General features: G+C 37.6%; 1 protein-coding gene across 2 annotated transcripts in view; it reads right to left on the bottom strand.

Annotated features, from left to right (window-relative positions):
• The window catches only part of LOC114655331 (cell cycle and apoptosis regulator protein 2), a 38,205-nt gene extending 15,859 nt beyond the window's left edge, over nucleotides 1-22,346 (bottom strand). Inside the window, exons 1-6 of one of the 2 annotated variants that reach the window (XM_028806239.2) lie at nucleotides 22,233-22,346; nucleotides 21,146-21,244; nucleotides 20,701-20,786; nucleotides 10,400-10,509; nucleotides 4,568-4,682; nucleotides 4,263-4,410 (exon numbers count right to left, since the gene is read on the bottom strand). In XM_028806239.2, the coding sequence (XP_028662072.2) occupies nucleotides 4,263-4,410; nucleotides 4,568-4,682; nucleotides 10,400-10,509; nucleotides 20,701-20,786; nucleotides 21,146-21,179 (493 nt within the window). In that variant the 5' untranslated portion in view covers nucleotides 21,180-21,244; nucleotides 22,233-22,346. Of the gene's footprint in view, nucleotides 1-4,262; nucleotides 4,411-4,567; nucleotides 4,683-10,399; nucleotides 10,510-20,700; nucleotides 20,787-21,145; nucleotides 21,245-22,213 lie in introns of both variants that reach the window. The other variant, XM_028806245.2, reaches the window with a different exon arrangement.
• Between the last annotated feature and the right edge of the window lie 203 nt (nucleotides 22,347-22,549).

Genomic DNA, 22,549 nt, shown 5'->3' with positions numbered 1-22,549 from the left:
CTTAAATTATCAGATTTGAATACATAATAAACTCATTATACTGCTACTTAAAAGATTTGGCTGTGTGCAAAGAAAAATATTGGATAATATAATAAGTAATTGACTCACAGTATATTTTTCTAGTCCTTTTTATATCTGATTTGAAAATTTTATATTTGTAATATTTAAACTTTAACATCTTTTTTAATGTTTTTTAAACTCATACAGGATCCATTTTGCAAGAGTTTCTGTATACTTGGAACAGTATGTTCAACAGGTTTTAAAAAGAATCTGCCATACTGGTTTAAATACAGAAAGAATGAGTCAGTCCTTGAGTTCTTAAGGCCTGTGTTAATCAACTTTGTGGTATCCACTGTTACCTGTTCAGTCTGTCCCTAAGGCTCTAGAAAGTGCTGCTGCTATGGAAAACATACTGCATTGTTCCTACTCCAAAGAAGGCACTCACCTCTTCAAATAATGACTACAGACCAGTGGCACTTATGTCTCACATAATTGAGACCTTAGAGAGACTGGTCCTGGACTATACAAGTCCTCATGGTAGACCATCTAGACCAACTGCAGTTTTCCTATCAGACAAAGACTGGAGTGGAGGATGCAATTATCTATCTTTAAGCTGGTAGCACAATGAGGATTATGTTTTTTGATTTCTCCAGTGATTTCAATACCATCCAGCTATCTTTATTAATGGATAAGCTCAGAGATATGCAGGTGGATGAGTCTATGGTGTCCTGGATAATGGACTATGTGTTGGGCAGACAGCAGTTTGTGAGACTCAAAAGCTGTGTTTCTGATGCAAATGTGAGCAACACTGGAGCATCACAAGGAACAGTCCTGTCTCCTTTTATCTTCACTCTGTACACCCACGTCTATAAATATAACATCAGGTCTTGTCACTTGCAGAAATTCTTATATGATTCTTCAATTAAGGGTTATATTGGTAAGGGGGATGAGACAGAATATAGGAATCAGGTGGACAACTTTGTTTCTTCATGCAAAGAGAATTATCTGCATTTAACATCTACCAAACCAAGAAACTGGTTACTGTACTTTCACGCACCAAAGAGCCTCTATGTCCAGTCACTACTTACGGAGTTGATGTAGAAGTGGTGCACTGCTACAAGTACTTGGGGGTTCACATCAATGACAGCTTTGACTGGTCTTGTAACACAGAGGAACTACATATGAATGGGCCGATCAGGTTCTTTCTTCCCCCAAGAGACTGCACTCCTTTAATGTTGGTAGTGACATCCTTCATATCTTCTACAGCTCTGTGATGGTCAGTGCGATTTTTTAGGCTGTGGTGTGCTTGGCTGGTAACATCACTTCAACAGAGTCCCACCAAATAAACAAGCTAATTAAAAGATTAGGTTCGGTTATGAGATGCCCTCTGTAACCTCTGAAGGTAGCCGCAAAAGAGAGAATTAAAACAAAACCGAGTGCCATTATAAACAATGCTACACATCCCTCCTCTGACACATTATAACACTGAATTCTTTCAGCCAATTAATTAATCAGTAGAGTCAAGAAATGCTGCTGGAGCTTCTATATACCAAAGGCAACATGCCTGCATATAATGCCTCACTGTGACTGCCAAGTCAGAAGCTTTATTGTCTTTTTAAATTTTCTTTCTTTTTAGTAATTCTGATGTTTGTTCTTAACATACTGTCTGTGTGAATATATATATTTATATTTAAGTATCAATGTATGCATTTTCTTATTTAAAGAGCTTCTGTAAAAAGCCAAATGGTACTCTGGTGACAAATAACCTTCCATCTATCTGTATGGCAGGCTGAAAAGAAGTATGTATTCTTATAGTCTACATACTTTTTTCCTTGCTTCATTAAAGTGGGTTCCCCTTACATAGAAAACAAACCTTCTAAAATTACCAAAGTGTGCAAAAATGTCATCCTGAAAATTCATTCTAGATCACACACTGTAATAGGATATCATACATCATCAAAGCCTTTGCTATATTTGCAGGCGTAAAACAATCAAATAATAGATTCGGAACACAATTCTTTTCAGATACCTTATTATAAATTACAACTCAATAGAATACATGCTGAAACCTGCTTAAAGGATAAATTTGGTATTTTTCAAGTCGAAGTTATTTCTTCACAATCATGGCATATATTAATTTGCCACATGAAATTGTGTTTTAAAGGGAAGTGTCTTTTATAAATTGTAAAAATACCTTGTTTTTGCCGTTTATAATGTGGCTTTAGTGTACACAATGACAGAAAAGGTGACAGAAAAAGCCTTAAAACTTTTCAAGCCAAAACTGTTACATAGTATTAATCAGCATCTTGAGACACACATACTGCAAATAGAGACTTTACTACCCTGTTTGTCTTACTCCGCAGCAGTACTGCACCCTTCAGGGCAATCGGGTAGTAGATTCACCTGGAAAATCATGGCTCAGCACCCAGTATTGACATTAACTGTTGATGCCCAGATGTGAATTTCTATCTCAGTTCCATAGACAACTAAACAATAATAACTGAAAAATAGTCACAAGATTGTTTATTAGACAACTAAACAATAATAACTGAAAAATAGTCACAAGATTGTTTATGTTCTTTTCCTGTATTAAGGCTTTTCCCTTTATTTCACAAAGATACTGCACATAGCCACTGGATTGATAAAAGCACATATCTGCTTCAGTGAGAGAGAATACTGAACAGGCATGTAGCCAGGGCTTCAACTGGGGCATATTTCTGTTTCAGCACGCGAAGTACCTGCTAGAAATGGCTGGGGCACCTCACACTCTGCCACCAAAAACTCCCTCCTCCTCAACCACCTCCCATCCCAATCTTTGATATAATGCACTTCTAACAGCATGCTGAAAACTCTGTGGGGACCACAACACAAGACGGATTAAGAAATATCATAAAATTTGAAATACATTGCAAGTATAATCAAACAGCTTACCAAAAAAGAAAGTCCCAGAAATTATTAGCATTACAGGTAGCATGCAATCAAGTGAAAGAAACTGAGCAGATGTTGCACGCATTCATCCCGCTTATCAAGGGCAGGGTCGCAGTACAGATGGAGCCTATCTCAGCTAGCACTGGATATATGCAAGGCAGGAACGATCCCTGGACTATGTACGATCCCTGGCTATGTATCACAGTGTGAACACACACTCATACAATAGGGCCAATTTAGCAATGTCAATTCATGTAAGTTTATTCAGGTTGAAGCTGATTAAGTTCAGTACAGAAGTTTTAACAAAGGCAGAGTAGGCTGTTATTTCTGCCTCACAAAGACAGGTTCTCCCCATGTCTTTATGGAGTGTTTGGCATCAGTGTTAGTGAATTTTCACTCAAAAACACAGTGCTCAAATCTTTTATTACCATATTGATATCAAGAACAACTCGTCATACATTAAAAAAAAAAAAGTTATAACTGGTTTGTGGCACTTCAGTTGGCTCTGTCGCACATCCTGCCCATTTGTTTTTAAATTGTACGTGCACAAGATATGCCATCGAAATAGTGGCTTGACTTTCTCAAAAAATATATGTGCTCTTTTCATTATGCTCCCACCGGGCAGGCATCTGGTTTCATAGGCTGTGTAAAATAACAGAAAATAAAAGGTCTTGGGTGCTATGTGTCAGGTTGTCATAGCTCCACCCACGATGGCCATTACAAGTTGACAAACTCACAAGAAACATACCCTTACCTAAAGAAAATAATGTCAAGAATCCAATAAAATAATTATTTCTAGTTCCCTTCCAGTACCACAAGGATGCCTTATAAATGTGGAAGGCATGTAATCTTAAATCAAAACCTCTGCTGCTTCAAAGTGGATGTTAAGTTTTAAGGCTTCTTCTATCATCTATGTACCCATGTACCATAAAGCCCTATAGTAAACTACAATAATACAGAAGGTATTTTTAAAATTAATAAAAACCACTTCACTTTCAAGCACAATTTCAAGTGGCATATTAATATATATCATGATTGTGAAGAAATAATTTTGTCTTTAATAATACTAAACTCCTTTAAGAAAGACAACACAATTGTGCTATAAATGAAAAAAAAGATTTCACACATCAAAATTCTATACCCTACATGCTTTTGTAATGGATTTAAGTGTGTCCTAGAAACTGTACTGGAGCAAGTTCAAGTCTCTTTAAGATGATAAATAACTTATTTATAGTGCTCATTAATTAAAAAAAAAAAAAAAAAAATGGTTTCACATAAATGCAAAATTTACAAATTTAAAAGTCGCTACTGAAATATGTATCTTTAAAGCTTACGTTTCTGATGAGCCTGCTGAATATTTGGTAATAATGGTGGTATTAAAGATGTCTGCAGTAACAAGGGTTGAGGCTTGGAACCCAGAATTCCCTGCTTTTGGCCCTGACCCATAGTGGGCAAAAGGGATGGCAAGGACTTTATCAGAGGCTGGAAAAATAAGAAATATTTCACAGTAAGGCAAACATTACTGTACTGTTGTTATGAATACAAGAACTTATTGATTGCCTTTAAAAAGTGAGATATACTGTTAAAAACTGAATATGTCTAACTTCATCAGCTGAAAGATTACAAGCACAGAACTTACCTGGTTATTAAGGACTTGAACTTTTTGAGCATTCCACTTTGAGGTCTGAGTGGGGTAATAAATAGCCTGGACCAGAACCTTCTCTCCAACTTGTGGTAGTCGGCCCTTTACTACACTGAAAAGAAAAGGGTTGAAAAGAGGTAAGCTGAAAATACTTTTGGGGAAACAAGAGGAAATAAACTATAACTTTTGGTAAATCTGATGATAGCACAAGATAAATGTTTTAAACACATTGAAAATACATGATATACATCTATCTAAGAACCTCAATGTAATAAACAAAACACTTCAACTAAATCCATAATTCATTAAATGAAAAGTCGGCTATTTTGACTTATCACTATAGTTAAAAAAAATCCTCTTTGTTGTGTTAATTACAAATAATAATAAAATAAAAAAAAACTAAAAATAAACACACCAAAGTGCTTCTAACTTGCTAATTCTACATCTTTATAAATAAGTTTTCTTAATGTACCTCTGTCTATCTTTCAGGGATATAAAACAAAAACAGGTATAAAACTAGTAAACAAAAGCAACTCAATTAAGGAAGCACTCTCTCTTTGCTCCATCATTTTCTTCCTTCGTAATTGCTTTTGCTCAATCCCTTGACACAAAATAGATGCTCCACTAGGTAAAGTTCAAAGTGAGCACTAATCTTCTGAAACATAAAATTACATACTAACTGTATTTTGTTATTATCCAAGAAAAAATCTCTTTGGGAACCAACAAAAACTAACCTGGTCATCTGCTATAAGCAGAAATTAAAACTGAGTATATCAATGCCAGAGACCAATGCATGAACAATGGGTTGCACAAATCAAACTGTTTCAATATAATTAGAATTTAAGGAATATTCGTCTCATTTTTAATTAGCTATTACTGGAAAGAAAGGTCTGCGGTGGGTTGGCACCCTGCCCAGGATTGGTTTCCTGCCTTGTGCCCTGTGTTGGCTGGGATTGGCTCCAGCAGACCCCCGTGACCCTGTGTTCGGGATTCAGCGGGTTGGAAAATGGATGGATGGATGGAAACGTGCCTTGACAAAATTTGGAAAATCAAACTTATTATGATGTCAGATCTGTAAATAAGTGACTTTTCTTTTCTTGCTTATATTTAAGTAATATTTTCCCAAATCATGGCCTTTGTCATTATACTTTTTTAGGTTATATTATGACTTCAAACCCACCAAATTACAGGGGAAACTAGAATAGCTGTGTCAGGTCCACTTCCCATGCTGCGTAGATCGTATGAAGCCTACAGTTGACTCCTAGCCCTAAACACCTGGATGAGAGCCTTCGGAGAGAGACAAAACATTAGCTTCATTGACAACTAGGATCTTTTCTGGGAAAGACTGATTTTCTACAGATGTGATTGCTTGCATCCAAATTGGTTCACAGCTCGGGTCCTCTCTGACAATATCTCAAAGGTAATTTGTCTTTCTTGAATACATAGTTTTACTCAAACATTTAACCATAACCCAATGTTAAGATGTAATAATTCTGTAGAAGGTTCATCTATTGTTGTGCACTGTATTAGAAATACAACAAAGGACCACAGTTTAACTAAAATCTCCTGACAAAGCAGTATAAACACAAATAACCTAATTACCACTTCAAGATGCCCCAACATTCCAATACAGCTCTGCTCTTTTGAGACCTTATGTGACTTTGCTAAATATTACAGCGTTAACCAGTAAGCCTTATTAAATTAACAATCTATTAGTGACAGCAATACAGACATTACTACGTAGAGTGAAACATGGCTCAGCAGAATGTGTATGGCAGTGTTATTTGAAGCAACACCTCCAAATTACAATTTTGTTTATTCAGTTTTCCAAGGTAAAAAAGGAAGCAGTGAAGCAAATTTTTTTTTGAGTCGTTTAAACTGTAAAAAAAAAAAAAAAAAAAAAAAAAAAGCCACTTTGGGTACTTTCCTGTCTTTTGAGTATCTTGCCAGGGTTCAAAGAGTGTTGCAGTTCCTCGTATTGATTGTATTTAGACCTCCAAAATATAATGCATCTTTCTCAAGGGGTTTTAAGACTTGGTATCTATAACAATAATTAACTATGACAAGTTCCTAATTGTAAGCGATTTCAGTTTTCATATTGATTACCAGTGTGACTCTAAAGCAAGAGAATTTATTAAGTTACTACACTCTTTTGATCTTAGCCAGCATGACAGCCAGCCTACACAAGTAGACACATCTTGGATTTAGTAATATCAAAAGAACTAAAAATTCTTGTGTAGCAGGTCATGGATATTGGTATATCTGAAAATTTCTGCACTTTAGTGTATGTACAAACACTGATAACTAGAACTAAAGAGAAGTAAATCATTAAAAAACATTATTTTGAAGAATTTGCAGCTAAAGAGAAGTAAACCATTAAAAAACATTATTCTGAAGAATTTGCAGCCTCTCTGTTTGCTAATATTCTGAAGAATCAGTCCAAATGTAGTCGCCTTTATAGAGCTTGCAATGTAACCCGTAAGGGGGAAAATCTGAATGCAAAGTTCAGGTCTGCAGCTGACATAGTGGCCCCTGAAAAATCCTCCAGCACTAAAATACCTTGGAAGACTCATAGAGGACTTGAATTCAAGAAAAAATGACAGAGAGTTGACCTTAAATGCAGGAAAACTAACCATTCACTTGGAATATTGAAGATACATACGAGGTGAAACACAAAAATAACCAGATTGGTAAAAAAAAAAAAAAAAATTATTGATGAATTACAGCATTCTAAACATTGCCACCTTCTATATACTCCCCCTCCCGATCGTTACACCACTCCATACATATCTTCCATTAACTGAAACAATACTGGAAGTCTTCTTCCTTGAGGCTCTTCAACAGGCTTGCTGTTTTTGTCTTCACTTCATCCATTGAAGAAAAATGTGTTCCTTTCAGGTCACTTTTGATTTTCGGGAACAAGTAAAAATCATATGGGAGCTAAATCAGGCGAATAGGGAGGATGATCGAGGACAGGAATGTTTTTGCCAGTCAAAAAGTGCTTTACGGAAAAAGAAAATTCGCTAGAAATTTGATGTTGATTCTCTGTTCGATTTTTTCACCTGACATTATTACAGCAACTCATGTAGTGATTGTTGTGCAAATACTGACTGGGCTATTCACAGGATATACCTAGCCGGTCTGTGGTTTGAGAGGGTATGTAGGAGGGGCTAAAGTTCTATGATTCACGTCCAGCCGACCTCCAGAAGGTTTTCCAGGAAAGCCCAAAGCCCAGTCCGGTTATTTTTGTGTCTCACCACATATAATTGAATATAACAATACATTTTGCCTTAGGAGGCAGTCCTACTTCCCTAAAATTACAAATTATAATGCTGAAAATCCAAGAGATTTTTTCCTCAACTGTTGATCATCTTCTCCAGCTCCATCAGCAGAAAGCCTCTTGATAACTTCTAGATAAACGTGCGAGGCTTACATATTAGATGTAATATAATACATCCCTCCAAACTTAATCCTGGTAAACACCAGCATGCTCTTTTTAGTGAATTAAATTCCTTCACACAAATAGGTCTACCTGAACTCCTCAGAATAATTTCTCAACTAAAACCCTCCACTTGTGTCCCTGATCCAGTCTCAACTCTCTTTTTCAAAGAAGTTTTCATTGTGCTTAATGATAGTGTATAGTGACATAGTTAACTCATCATTACATAACAGGGCTTTTCCCAGATTGTCTAAAAACTGCAGTTGTTAAACCCCTGCTCAATAAAAATAATTTAGACTCCTCTGTATTTGACAACTTTAGACCTACTTCTTACCATCCTATCTTAAGCAAAATTCTAGAAAAAGCAGTGTTTCTACAGTTAAATGATTACTCAAACAAGCATTCTATTCTTGATTAATTTTTGTAAGGTTTTAGAACAAATAGTAGTTGAAAAATTTCACTGGTTAAACTAGTAAACTTGGACACAGGTCACATATTTGGTGTTGTTCTCTTAAACCAGAGTACAGGATTTGACACCACAGACTGCATTATTCTTATAAATTACCGTAGACAGTGGTTTGATCTCTCTGGTTGTGTCATAAACTGGTTTTAGTCTCATTTAACAGGTAGAAAATTCTTTGCTAGTTGAGGTAATAGTAGTTCAGTAGTCCAAAATTTTGTATATGATGTACCACAAGGATCTATTCTGGGCCTGTTGCCTTTTTCAATCTACATGCTTCCATTAGGCCAGATTATATTGACACAGAAGATGAACAGCTATGCATATGACACGCAGCTTTGCTTATCTATAGCATCTGATAACTATGATGCTCTAGCCTCTCTGATCCAATGTCTTGTATTTCTGAATGGACAAGTACCATCTTTCTCAAGCTAATTAACAAAAAAAAACGAAACCTTAGTGGTTGGCAAAATGCAAATAATGAGGGTATTAGATATAGCATTTAGCATTTAAAGTCAAGAAGGTAACACATAGCATTTAAACTCAAGGAGGTAAAGAATTTCAATGAAATCATGGACTGTGACCTAAACTTTAAATTGCACATCAACCCGATTACTAGGACTGCATTTTTTCACTTATGGAACATCGCACAAGTTACACCTCTTATAAGAATGCAAGATACGGTAATGCACTCCAAACAGGACTACCTAAGAAAGAAATTAACTGGTTACAATTAGTTCAAAATGTAACAACAAGAATCCTAATCAAAAAAAGAAAATCTGAGCACATCTCATCAGTTTTAGTGTGGTTACACTGGTTACCACTATTCTTATACATAAACATCTACTTGTGGAAGTGTGTCTGTCTGTCCAGCCCAGAACTGAGAGGTGGAGTCGGGGTAAGGGCTCCACCTCCGAGGATACACAAGCGAGGCCAGCACGTCGGCAAAATGGTATCCCTTTTACTTTTCTTCCCGTCACAAATACATGAGCGAGGCGAGCACACCAGCAAAAGGAAACCTCCGAAGAAAGACAGTCGCTGAGCCGCTAATACACAAATGATGCAGGCATGTCGGCAACACGAAACCTCCTAGGAGAGAAATGCCCAAAGTAGTTCCTTTCAATTTCCTGACATCTCTACATTTCAGTTTTTTTTCTAACAATTTCAATAGTTTCTAGGCTTACACAGCTACTGATATATAAGCTTTAAATAATCTTGGTCCTTCCTATATTTTGGAGTGCCTGTCCCCCTACATCCAAGTTGTAACCTCATATCTTCTAATAGGGGTCTACTTATTATTCCAAGACCTAAGCACAAAAGAGGTGGCGAGGCATCCTTTTGCTGTTATGCACCAAAAACCTGGAAAATTTTACCAATAGTGATAGGGCAGGCTAACACTGTACAACATTTCAAAAACACGCCTAAAAATACACTTGTTCTGATGTGGCCTTTTAGTAGCTACATTTTAGATGTACTCCTAATATACTAAAGATGCAAAGAATTATCATTATCATATTCTTTACTGATCTCTACCGTGCACACCTGCACCCCTCCCCACAATCCACTTCCCCTCCCCAAAATGAGCATGAGCATTTTATTTTCACAAAAACAACTTCACACTGTCACTGACTTCTAAATGCAGTTTACAACGTCAAACAAGAATGAAATTATATTAAGAACATGAAGTGCAATTTAGGTCTCCCTATACATAACATGTAATTGTAAGCATCCATTGATATAATAAGGCACACAATCGTTAAATTAATTAAATAACTTAAACAGGGTAAGAAATTAACAGAAATGTCTATGTGTAAGTAAAATTGATCCCTAAGCAGAATCTCCACAGAATTTTTCACAGTAAAGCATGTTTCAATTAAGCAGAACCCTACTTAAGTTTAAAAAGTGTGAAGAGTATTTAACATCCACTCACCTCAATTGAAAAAATACGTCCTCATCCACTATGCCATAACAGTCGTGCATTTTTGACACTACACCTGTGAACACACGCTGCTTCTGTCCTACTGATGAAGGTTGAGGATTCTAAAGAAAAAAAAAAGATATATGCAATTAAGGTTATTTTTCATGATAATTTTTTTCCTTGATCAAAAATAAAAGGAGGAAAATGATTAAAACTTCTTCTTTTGGCTGCTCCCATTAGGGGTTGCTACAGCGGATCAACTTCTTCCATAGCTTTCTGTCCTCTGCATCTTATTCTGTTACACCCATCACCTGCATGTCCTCTCTTACCACATCCATAAACCTTCTCTTAGGCCTTCCACTTTTTCTCTTGTCTGGCAGCTCTATCATTAGCATCCTTCTCCCAATATACTCAGCATCTCTCCTATGCACATGTCCAAACCAGCGCAATCTCTCCTTTCTGACTTTGTCTCCCAATCGTCCAACTTGAGCTGACCCTCTTATGTACTCATTTCTAATCCTATCCATCCTGGTCACACCCAATACAAATCTTAGCATCTTTAACTCTGCCACCTCCAGCTGTGTCTCCTGCTTTCTGGTCAGTGCCACCATCTCCAACCCATATAACATAGCTGGTCTCAATACCATCCTGTAGACCTTCCCTTTCACTCTTGCTGATATTCATCTGTCACAAATCCTGACACTCTTCTCCACCCAATTCACCCTGTCTGCACTCTCTTTTTCACCTCTCTTCCACAATCCCCATTACTCTGTACTGTTGATCCCAAGTATTTAAACTCATCCAACTTCGCCAACTCTGCTCCTTGCATCCTCACCATTCCACTGACCTCCCTCTCATTTACACACATGTACTCTGTCCTGTTCCTACTGACCTTCATTCCTCTCCTCTCTAGAGCAAATCTCCACCTCTCCAGGGTTTCCTCAACCTGCTCTCTACTCTCGCAACAGATCACAATGTCATCAGTAAACATCATAGTCCACAGGGACTCCTGTCTAATCTTGTCTGTCAACCTGTTCATCACCATTGCAAATAAGAAAGGGCTCAGAGCCGATCCCCGATGTAATCCCACCTCCACCTTGAATGCATTCGTCACTCCTACCGCAGACCTCACCACGGTCACACTTCCCTTGTACATACCCTGTACAACTCTTACGTACTTCTCTGCCACTCCCGACCTCTTCATACAATACTACAGCTCCTCTCGAGGCACCCTGTCAAATGCTTTCTCCAGGTCCACAAAGACGCAATGCAACTCCTTCTGGCCTTCTCTATACTTCTCCATCAACATCCTCAGCGCGAACATCGCATCTGTGGTACTCTTTCTTGGCATGAAACCATACTGCTGCTCACTAATCATAACCTCACATCTTAACCTAGCTTCCACTACTCTTTCTCATAACTTCATGCTCTGGCTCATCAATTTTATTCCCCTGTATTTACTACAGCTCTGCACATCCCCCTTATTCTTAAAAATCGGCACCAGTACACTTCTCCACTCCTCAGGCATCCCCTCATTTTCCAAGATTCCATTAAACAATCTGGTTAAAAATTCCACTGCCATCTCTCCTAAACCCCTCCATGCTTCCATAGATATGTTATCTGGACCAACGGCCTTTCCATTTTTCATCCTCTTCATAGCCGTCCTTACTTCCTCCTTGCTAATCCGTTGCACCTCCCGATTCACTACCTCCACATCATCCAACCTCTTCTCTCTCTCGTTTTGTTCATTCATCAGCCTCTCAAAGTACTCTTTCCATCTGCTCAACACACTCTCCTCGCTTGTGAGTACGTTACTATCTTTATCACCCTAACCTGCTGCACATTTTTCCCAGCTCGGTTCCTCTGTCTAGCCAATTGGTACCGGTCCTTTTCTCCCTCCTTAGTTTCCAACATCTCATACGCCTATTTCTTTAGCCTTCGCCACCTCTCTCTTCACCCTGCGCCTTATCTCCTTGTACTCGTCTACTTTTTGCATCTCTCTGACTATCGCACTTCTTCTTTGCCATCTTCATCCTTTGTATATGATGATAATAATGATTAAAACTAATAATACAATATAAAAATTTAAAAGATAGTATTAATAACATACCCTTAATTCAGCTTCATATGGGTAAAAAATAAACATGCAAGGACATCATCACTTTTTTATCAGTATAAACCAATTTTACTCAAGTTCATAGGCAGTATTACCTAGAATACAGCTCTTAAAACAATTATTGGATTAATATTTCTATTATAGCCTAGAAAAAGCAGAATGTACTTGATAGCAATAATTTATTTTGAGTGCATCAGCTTTGTCTGTAAAGGCAAACCTAAGTAACATTTGGTGATGTCTTCATCAAGTCATGCCCTTCTACTTATCAAGTCAGGAGAGCAGAAAACCTTTATAAAATAATATAGAGTGGTGTGAAAAACTATTTGCCCCCTTCCTGATTTCTTATTCTTTTGCATGTTTGTCACACAAAATGTTTCTGATCATCAAACACATTTAACCATTAGTCAAATATAACACAAGTAAACACAAAATACAGTTTGTAAATGGTGGTTTTTATTATTTAGGGAGAAAAAAAAATCCAAACCTACATGGCCCTGTGTGAAAAAGTAATTGCCCCCTGAACCTAATAACTGGTTGGGCCACCGTTAGCAGCAATAACTGCAATCAAGGGTTTGCGATAACTTGCAATGAGTCTTTTACATCGCTCTGGAGGAATTTTGGCCCACTCATCTTTGCAAAATTGTTGTAATTCAGCTTTATTTGAGGGTTTTCTAGCATGAACCGCCTTTTTAAGGTCATGCCATAGCATCTCAATTGGATTCAGGTCAGGACTTTGACTAGGCCACTCCAAAGTCTTCATTTTGTTTATCTTCAGCCATTCAGAGGTGGATTTGCTGGTGTGTTTTGGGTCATTGTCCTGTTGCAGCACCCAAGATCGCTTCAGCTTGAGTTGACGAACAGATGGCCGGACATTCTCCTTCAGGATTTTTTGGTAGACAGTAGAATTCATGGTTCCATCTATCACAGCAAGCCTTCCAGGTCCTGAAGCAGCAAAACACCCCAGACCATCACACTACCACCACCATATTTTACTGTTGGTATGATGTTCTTTTTCTGAAATGCTGTGTTCCTTTTACGCCAGATGTAACGGACATTTGCCTTCCAAAAAGTTCAACTTTTGACTCATCAGTCCACAAGGTATTTTCCCAAAAGTCTTGGCAATCATTGAGATGTTTCTTAGCAAAATTGAGACGAGCCCTAATGTTCTTTTTGCTTAACAGTGGTTTGTGTCTTGGAAATCTGCCATGCAGGCCGTTTTTGCCCAGTCTCTTTCTTATGGTGGAGTCGTGAACACTGACCTTAATTGAGGTAAGTGAGGCCTGCAGTTCTTTAGACGTTGTCCTGGGGTCTTTTGTGACCTCTCGGATGAGTCGTCTCTGCGCTCTTGGGGTAATTTTGGTCAGCCGGCCACTCCTGGGAAGGTTCACCACTGTTCCATGTTTTTGCCATTTGTGGATAATGGCTCTCACTGTGGTTCGCTGGAGTCCCAAAGCTTTAGAAATGGCTTTATAACCTTTACCAGACTGATAGATCTCAAATTACTTCTGTTCTCATTTGTTCCTGAATTTCTTTGGATCTTGGCATGATGTCTATCTTTTGAGGTGCTTTTGGTCTACTTCTCTGTGTCAGGCAGCTCCTATTTAAGTGATTTCTTGATTGAAACAGGTGTGGCAGTAATCAGGCCTGGGGGTGGCTACGGAAATTGAACTCAGGTGTGATACACCACAGTTAGGTTATTTTTTAACAAGGGGGCAATTACTTTTTCACACAGGGCCATGTAGGTTTGGATTTTTTTTCTCCCTAAATAATAAACACCATCATTTAAAAACTGCATTTTGTGTTTACTTGTGTTATATTTGACTAATGGTTAAATGTGTTTGATGATCAGAAACATTTTGTGTGACAAACATGCAAAAGAATAAGAAATCAGGAAGGGGGCAAATAGTTTTTCACACCACTGTATATAAAACAAGCAACACAGGGGCACAGTGTGGGACTACTTTACTCTACGGGGATTTTACCTTCTTTATATCTGTGATTCTATCCTGCTTAAAATCTTATTGTACTCAAAAACTGCACACACATCCTACCTCCAAATTCCTATCCACTGCAAGCAAGAATGCTGAAACAGGAATTGACTATACTATGTTTACATCAGACATAAAGAATGCAAAACAATATTTGTCCACGTAGAAGATGTAGATGATCATTTCTTCCAGCTTTAAATATGGTGACCTATATATTTTCACAGTAAAAGGTGAAATATCCAAATCATGTTAAACACTTTCAGCTCAAAATGATTCGTGCTTACAATTCATGTACAGTCCAGTGCAGTTTGAAATGTAATTTAAAAAAAAAACAATTATTAATAATACAATAAAAAAAAATGACTAAGTATTCCTTGAAACAAAACCAACTCAAACAATTACAGAAAGTGGTTAAAGATGGTGCCCATATGCCCATAACAATAATACATCAAAAATAGTCTTGAAGTCTGCATGACAACAAGGGATAAAACTAATCAATGACTATAACATCAACATGGTGTCTCTATAGGCATACCCATGCCAGCAATTGTTAGTAGCCCAGAGACTGCAAAAAAGCAAAAAAATGACCAACCTTTTAAGCAGATATACTCACTCACTGTGGTTTTATAAGAGTTGGGCTTGAAATAAAGTTTTGAAATAATGAAAGCATGACTCTTAGAAATAAACATTTCCTTAATCGCTGAAAAGTTTACCCAATCAAAAACATTTCATACAAAGCTGTATGAGATACATAAATAAAAAGGACACTACACAATGTTTGCCCTGCTTTATTTTTTTTATAAATCATGTATCTTTTCCTGTAAAAAATTTGAGAAACATATTTGGGTCATTTCATGTCAAATAAACCGATTTTCCAGAAATCCCAGACACTTTGGTCTCAAAAAACTTCTGGGGAAAAAAAAATACCAGGTGGACCCATGTTATCCAGGAGACACCCTGTAAGATCAATACTTTCAAGATGCAGCCAATTTTGTGAGGAGAGATGGGTGTCAAATCGGACACGGCTTTATATTTTCATCAGTTTCACAAGACCATATCTCAAGAACTAAACTACCTAGCATGCTCAAATTTTGTATAATGGTACCTTTATAGGTATAGTACGTAACAAACTCAAAATCTTTTAATCCAGATGACACCACTTGGTAAGAGCAGACCTTCAAAATTGGGAAAAAAAAATATTTTGTGTCTTTGGCCATGTGTAGACTTTCAGAAAGCATACTTCTAACTGATACAGCCTGCAAAATTATTTTCCATATTTAGAAATCTACAAAGAACTTTTCAAAAAGTTATAAACAAACAAGAAACTGCATCAGGGTTTGACCAGCAGACCTCTCAAACGTGAAAAAATAATTTTGGGACTAATTTTCGGAGCAGCTTAATGCACTGTAGGAATGTTCAGACATTTTTATAATTATTTTTCCTGTATCCTTCCTTACATGGTCCCTTCTTTCTCAAAAAGCAAGTCTTACTTGTCTTATGTGAATCTGTCATGTTTATTTTCCATTCTAAACATGGGTTAAATTCACCATTTGTCAGTAATGATAATCATCAAGTTCTTCACTGCTAACTTGGGTATAGTATTAATGGAAAAAAATTAATCACCAAAGGCACATTACACATGAACAATAGCTGCTTGATTTATCATGAAATACAACACTAATTATAATGAAACGTTAACATCTTAGTTATGCAGCAGCAGGAATAATGACCCATCTCATTTCTGTTTCAATCAAAGTGCAGAGTGTTGGGCATATTTGTCTCTAAGACCATGATGGTACTGCCTCCCACTGACCGTTGTAGGTGCACTAAGCAGTGCAATGACACCCAAAAAATATCGTCTCTAGGTGGCCAATGGAAAGACTATACAGGACAGTTTGGATGCATGAAACACATCAGATTGTCTGATTCCGCTTCACTCTCTTATCATGAATCACACCAATCCAACATTTTTCATCATAAATGCACCCAACATAGCCTACAATAGGACACTGGTCTAATGTGATCTATCAGGAGTGTGATCGTGAGAGGGCAGGATCTCAGGTGCTGCTTCAGTGGTGAAAATTAGGACAGTCAATTTACTGCATTCACCAGACACCCAGCTGACTTTGAGTTTGCTATCTTCTGTATGGATGTAACAGATGGTATTCTTAAGAACCGGGTTCCCTTTTGGCTACGGAGAATCACAATCTCTGTTCAGCAATAAGAAACAGGACATTGTAAAAAAAAAAGTTTGACATTTTTGATAACATACTGATTGAAACTCAGTGATTACCATTATTGACACATGGCACATTCAGTCAATGTTTAGGATGGAAAATAAACATTGAAATATTTGCATTAGAAAACTAAGGTTTGTGTTTTGAAAAAGAAGGGACAATGTAGAATAAATGAAAAATATTTAAATAATTATCTGCACATTCCCACATGCCGTTAGGGTGTTCTGAAAATTAAATCCAAAATGATTTTTTCGATTTAAGAGGTCTGCTGTTCAAACCCTGATACAGTTACTTTTCAGTTTATTGGTTTTTCAGAAAGCTCATATAGTTATCTGAATAAGGAAAGGTCTGTGTTAGATACAAATATGTGTTTCTGAGGCCTAAACATAGCTAACAATTACATTTTGGCCAATTTCAAGGGGTTGCTTTGATCATGCAAGGTCATCTGGACCAAATATTTTAATTTCATCATATACTATACCAATTAATGTACCAGCGTGCAAAGTCTGAGCCTGCTGAGTGGTTTAGTTCTTAAGCTATGGACTGAAATTTGATGAAAAAATGAGGCTGAATAAAATTGACACCCCCAGGTAAAGTATTGGAAAGTATTGATCTTACATCAAAAAAATTGTATAGGGTGTCTCCTGACTAATATGGATACACCTGGTAATTTTTACAAAATTTTTTGAGTCCAAAGTTTGTGCACATTTGGTTGATTTGACATGGAATGACCCATCCCTATAAGAACTGCTTAATTCTACTAAAAAGTCTCCCTTGACACTTTCAATGGATCATGAGATTTACTTTTCCTGCATGTAATTCTGAATCGTAACCTGCCAAAATGTAGTCATATGCCTGCTTTTTTTAATTGCATACATTTTATGAGGTAAACGAAACAGTCAAATATTGATGTAATGTATACAGAAGGGCCTTTCTGAAAAGTATAAATGGTACACAGTGCAGAGAAAATCTGTAACTAGGAAAAAGCATTACAAAAGTCTGAAATATCCATATTACTAACCGAGAATGCTAAACCGGATGATGGACGCAGGCACATCCGGCAATGGGCCGTAGCTGCAAAAAGACGTACTGCGCAGGCGCAAAAAGAGTCCGCGAGGGTCGGCTGAGGAGCCGAGAAAGGCGGATAGAAGAGGGCGAGAGAGGCGGATGAGGGGCCGCGAGAGGCGGACAAGACCACAGAAAAAAGGAGTGAGCACAGGAAAAATTGAGAAATGAGGCGCAAAGAGCACCGAAAAAAGGAAACGGCACATAAAAAAGTATTCAAACGCAAGCAAAGCACGAAACACATTGCACACGAAACTAGACCCAAAAAAAAAAAAAAAGAGGCTCGTGCATAACAGCAAGGCACCCCCCCCCCCCCCCTACAGGCACCGGACGGGACACACACCAAGAGGGGGATTCAACAAGCCCATGGAACACAAAAAAAAGAACACAAAACCACCCCACAGACCCTTCACGCAAGGGACGGGACACACACAAAGAGGGGGATTCAACAAGACACAGGAACACAAAAAGAAAGAAGACGCTCGCGCGACAACAATCCTCAACCCCCCCCCCCCACACACACACACACACACACACACACACACACACACATCCATAAGAAGTGACACCCAAAGCCACATATTCTAAAGTGAACATCAACACCTTCACACTAGACAGCATAGGTGTCAGCATTGGTGGATCTCCTTACAATAAAGCACTATTAACCGTTCAACTACAGAAAAAGAAACATATTAACAGTGACTGCGATCCTTCTTATTACTTATCCATACTTCGCATGCTGAGAAAGAAACAAGTCATGAATACACGGTCACGGGTACAAAACGAAAAGGAAAGGATAACAGGAACAAACACACGAAAACGAAAGAAACAACAAAATAGACGGCTATGCAGCATAGGTGGATCTCATTACAATAAGGCACTATTAACCGTTCAACCGCAGAAAAGGCTCCATATTAACAGTGAGTGCAATACTCCTTATTACTTATCCATATTTCTAAAAGAAAAAATGTCTCGACTCCAAAAACGCAAAGCTCAACTAAAGCTTCTAACTAACGATGTACCTAAAAGTAAAAACTTTATGAACTGCATTAGATCCTACAATGGTTCATTTGCTTTTGCATATACCGGAGTAAATATCAGGCCACCAAAAGGCAATGGCCCATACTACTTTCGCATATGTGCACAAATACTGCATCGCATTGGAACAGTGCACCCTGAAACAAATCAACAACGCAAATATGCACAAATCTACATCCTAGATCCACATGACGCAAACTATCAATCAAAGTGCTGCATCGCAACAGGCACGGATTCAAAACGAAACACCTCCCGTCTCAGACATACGTTAATGGCAGCGAAGGCTACAACGGGCTTCTCACACAGCACAGGCAAATCGATTACAGCTCCAAAACAACACGTCCCAAATACTACACATGCATCAACGCGCCTCTCAAACGGCACAAGAAAAACATACACCAGTAAAATTCATTCGGATTAATGAATGTCATTTGCAATCATTGTCATTCAGTTCACTTCCCTGAAGAAACAACTGGAAATACAAGTTATACATTTACACGTTGTTGTCAAAAGGGTCAAATTAGACTGCCTTCTTTACATTCATATACTGAATATCTACAGAGGCTTATAACTGACGATGTACCTGAAAGTGAAATCTTTATCAACTACATTAGATCCTACAAATCGGTATCCACTATGAACATTAACGGTGGCACTGCACGTGACATCCGTCTTGAAAAAATGTTGTTTATTGATGAATGTTCAATGGCATGAAGTCACTTACTCAACACCATTCATAAACTTCTACAAACGTTTATGAATAATAATATTCGATTTGAAGGAAAGGTACTTTTATGAGGAGGAGATTTTAGACAGTGATTAGCTATTCTTCCAGATGCCATGCACTCAGCTATTGTTCAGTGCACCTTAAAATACGCAGACAATTGGCATTGCTTTCAAAAGATACAGTTAGTAAAAAAGATACGATGTCCAGAACCAGATCATAACAATTGCTTATTACAACTGAGAGATGGTACACTCTCCAATACAGCTGGACTTCAGGCACATATTATTACAATTCCTCAAGCCTTTATCTGCGACAACTTAGTTACAGAGACATTTGGAACAGCAATCTCATTAGACCAAATGCCCCTTTTAACACAACGCACTATATTATGTCCAAAAAATATTAATATGGAAAACATTAATACCCAAGTCATTCCATTACTTCCTGGAGAGACACAACTCTTTCTAAGCTCTGACAAACTTGACTCTGATCACAACAATAACCATCTTAAATGACCTTACAAGTTCTGAGCTGGAATTACCTTTTACACTTAAACGGCGTGTACAAAGAAATTTTCAAATAAACCGTAACACTGTGCCACACACTTTATTGTTTGCTTTCTATTTGCATAATCTACACCGTCACACTATTCTATATCTCATTCATACATCACGCTCTTTGTCATTCCCAACACCAGGGGTTGGCGAGCGAAGCGAGCAGGGGGCGGAGCCCCCTAGTTAGACATAATTAAGAAATGTCACTTCATAAATTAAAAAAAAAAGTTCTAAGAAAAACAAAACTTTGAAAAGTAACAGAAAATCACAGACTTGCATTACATAATTTAGGGTTGCAGGAAGCCAGAGTCTACTGAAGCAGCTCAGGAACAATTTAGTAAACAGTCCATTGTAGGGCCCAAACACACACCACACTTTAGCTCAAGCTCAAACAAGGGCCAATTTGGAATCATCAATTAAACTACACTGGGGACATGGAATCAAAACTGGAGTACCTACACACAGACATGGGCAGAACATGTAAACTTCATGCAGACAATGACTACTGATGGGATTCATTACCCAAATTCAGCACTAATGTAGCATTCAAACAGAATATATATTGAGCTCAGCTGTATTTCAACACACCTGCAGAAGAGGGGATGCCTGTGACAGATCCATTCCTGAAGAATTTTTCATATACATGGGATTTGGTCCAAGGAGTGATGGAGTACCTACAATAAAAACAATACTCACTTTATCATATAATACCACAATGCTACGACTAAACCCAAAAGGAGAAAATCTGGTCATAATAGGAATACAAGTAAAAGGTGTCATATATTATTTACACTATGAGGGTGCTATGAAACACATTTCACTTTAATTAAAAGTACAAATATTAACTACTGTCTCCTGCTGTTCTTCCTCTGCAACCCAACAAAAACCCCCACAGAGACAGGTTAAAAACAGGTTTCCACTGTCTGCATGTGTGTTTTTTCTCAAACTTGACATGTAACATCTACCTCAAAAATTTTAAGAATTGCTGTAAAAGGAAGACATATTCATGAAAACAAATCATCACCGGACTTACCGCTCTTGCTGTGATTGGATCGTAATGAATTCATCTTTTCCCACACTTCAGCCTTTGCGATTAAAAACTGTTTTAATGCATATACTGGTATTTAAAATTCTGCAAAGAAAAAAAATACACTATCATTAGTGTAAATGGGCTACACACACTTAAGTACCATATTCCTTACCCTATACCTATTTATTAATTATAAATAATCACTCATTCTGGTTGCTTGCATGATTAAAATTCAGTTCTATAGTTTCCATAGAGAAGTACACAAGGCAAACACAGTGACAGCACTTAGACAAATAACAAGACAAATACCAAAAGCCGACTAACAGACCAGGAATATCCTGTCACTGTGGCTTGCACTACAGCGAGAGAAGCTGTCAGTCATAATTAGGGGAGAACAAACTTCACATTTTTTAATTAGTAGGTGCTGGCCTAATGTATATCCAATATAATGTATATAAAATGCATGTGTTGGGTCAATGTACAAATACATTTAAAAATGTCAAGCGGTGGTCTGTACAAAGACGTATTTTCTGTACCTTGTGTCAAAAAACCCTGTATCTACTGGTTGCTCTATTACCTGGATACAAGATACATTTAGCGAAAGATCAACCCCCTTGACAATCCCCCTTTTTGTGATTGGATCTAATCATACAACAATGAAGACTTTTTATTCAATCCTACTTTGTGCACTGATATAGAATTCTATAAAATACACGAAATCTGATCACGCATGGTCATTTAAATTTTTCAATCGACACAATGAGCATTAAGGTGTCCTCTGTGTCTCCCTTGCTCAAAAGAAATAACACAGACGTATTTTGTTCTCTGGACTATTAGTAGTGAGTGTTTCAAAATAAAGCTGCGGCATTTTCTCTCATAGTCGAGAATGGCTTGTTCACTCACTGCGTTGTGCTATAATTTAAATAGACTTCCACTCCCACATCTCTAAAAGCTAACTCGCTATTTGCATAAAAAAGCAGTAATCACCTGCTGTTTCCAAAGACGATGTCTTGGTATTATTGATTACAACAACCGTACGGTTGTTTCTAACCATATGATAAACATACTTACTAAATCACTGATTTCGTACCTGTGCACTGATGTTTCACTCCAACTCCTTTTTTTCACCCCGTAAAGGTGTCGCTTGCATTTCCGGATCTTTCCTCGATAAAAGAGATACAATTACCAGTACAATTTGCCATGGGGCCATCTAGCGGTTGGAGGTCAAACAGAATCTAAACCAGTATTACCCAAAATAAGGAACGGTCCGTGTTACGTCGCAAGGGGGTCCGCAAAATAATTCATAAATATAGCGTATATGTAGTGTACCAACGATCTTGTTATTTTCTTCTCATTTATTCTTCATTTCACTTATTTTAAAAAATCACAACAAGACAATCGATTACA

This window comes from Erpetoichthys calabaricus, chromosome 1, assembly GCF_900747795.2.
Source record: "Erpetoichthys calabaricus chromosome 1, fErpCal1.3, whole genome shotgun sequence".
Classification (NCBI taxonomy): Eukaryota; Metazoa; Chordata; class Cladistia; order Polypteriformes; family Polypteridae; genus Erpetoichthys; species Erpetoichthys calabaricus.
This window is presented reverse-complemented; position numbering and strand designations above follow the sequence as displayed.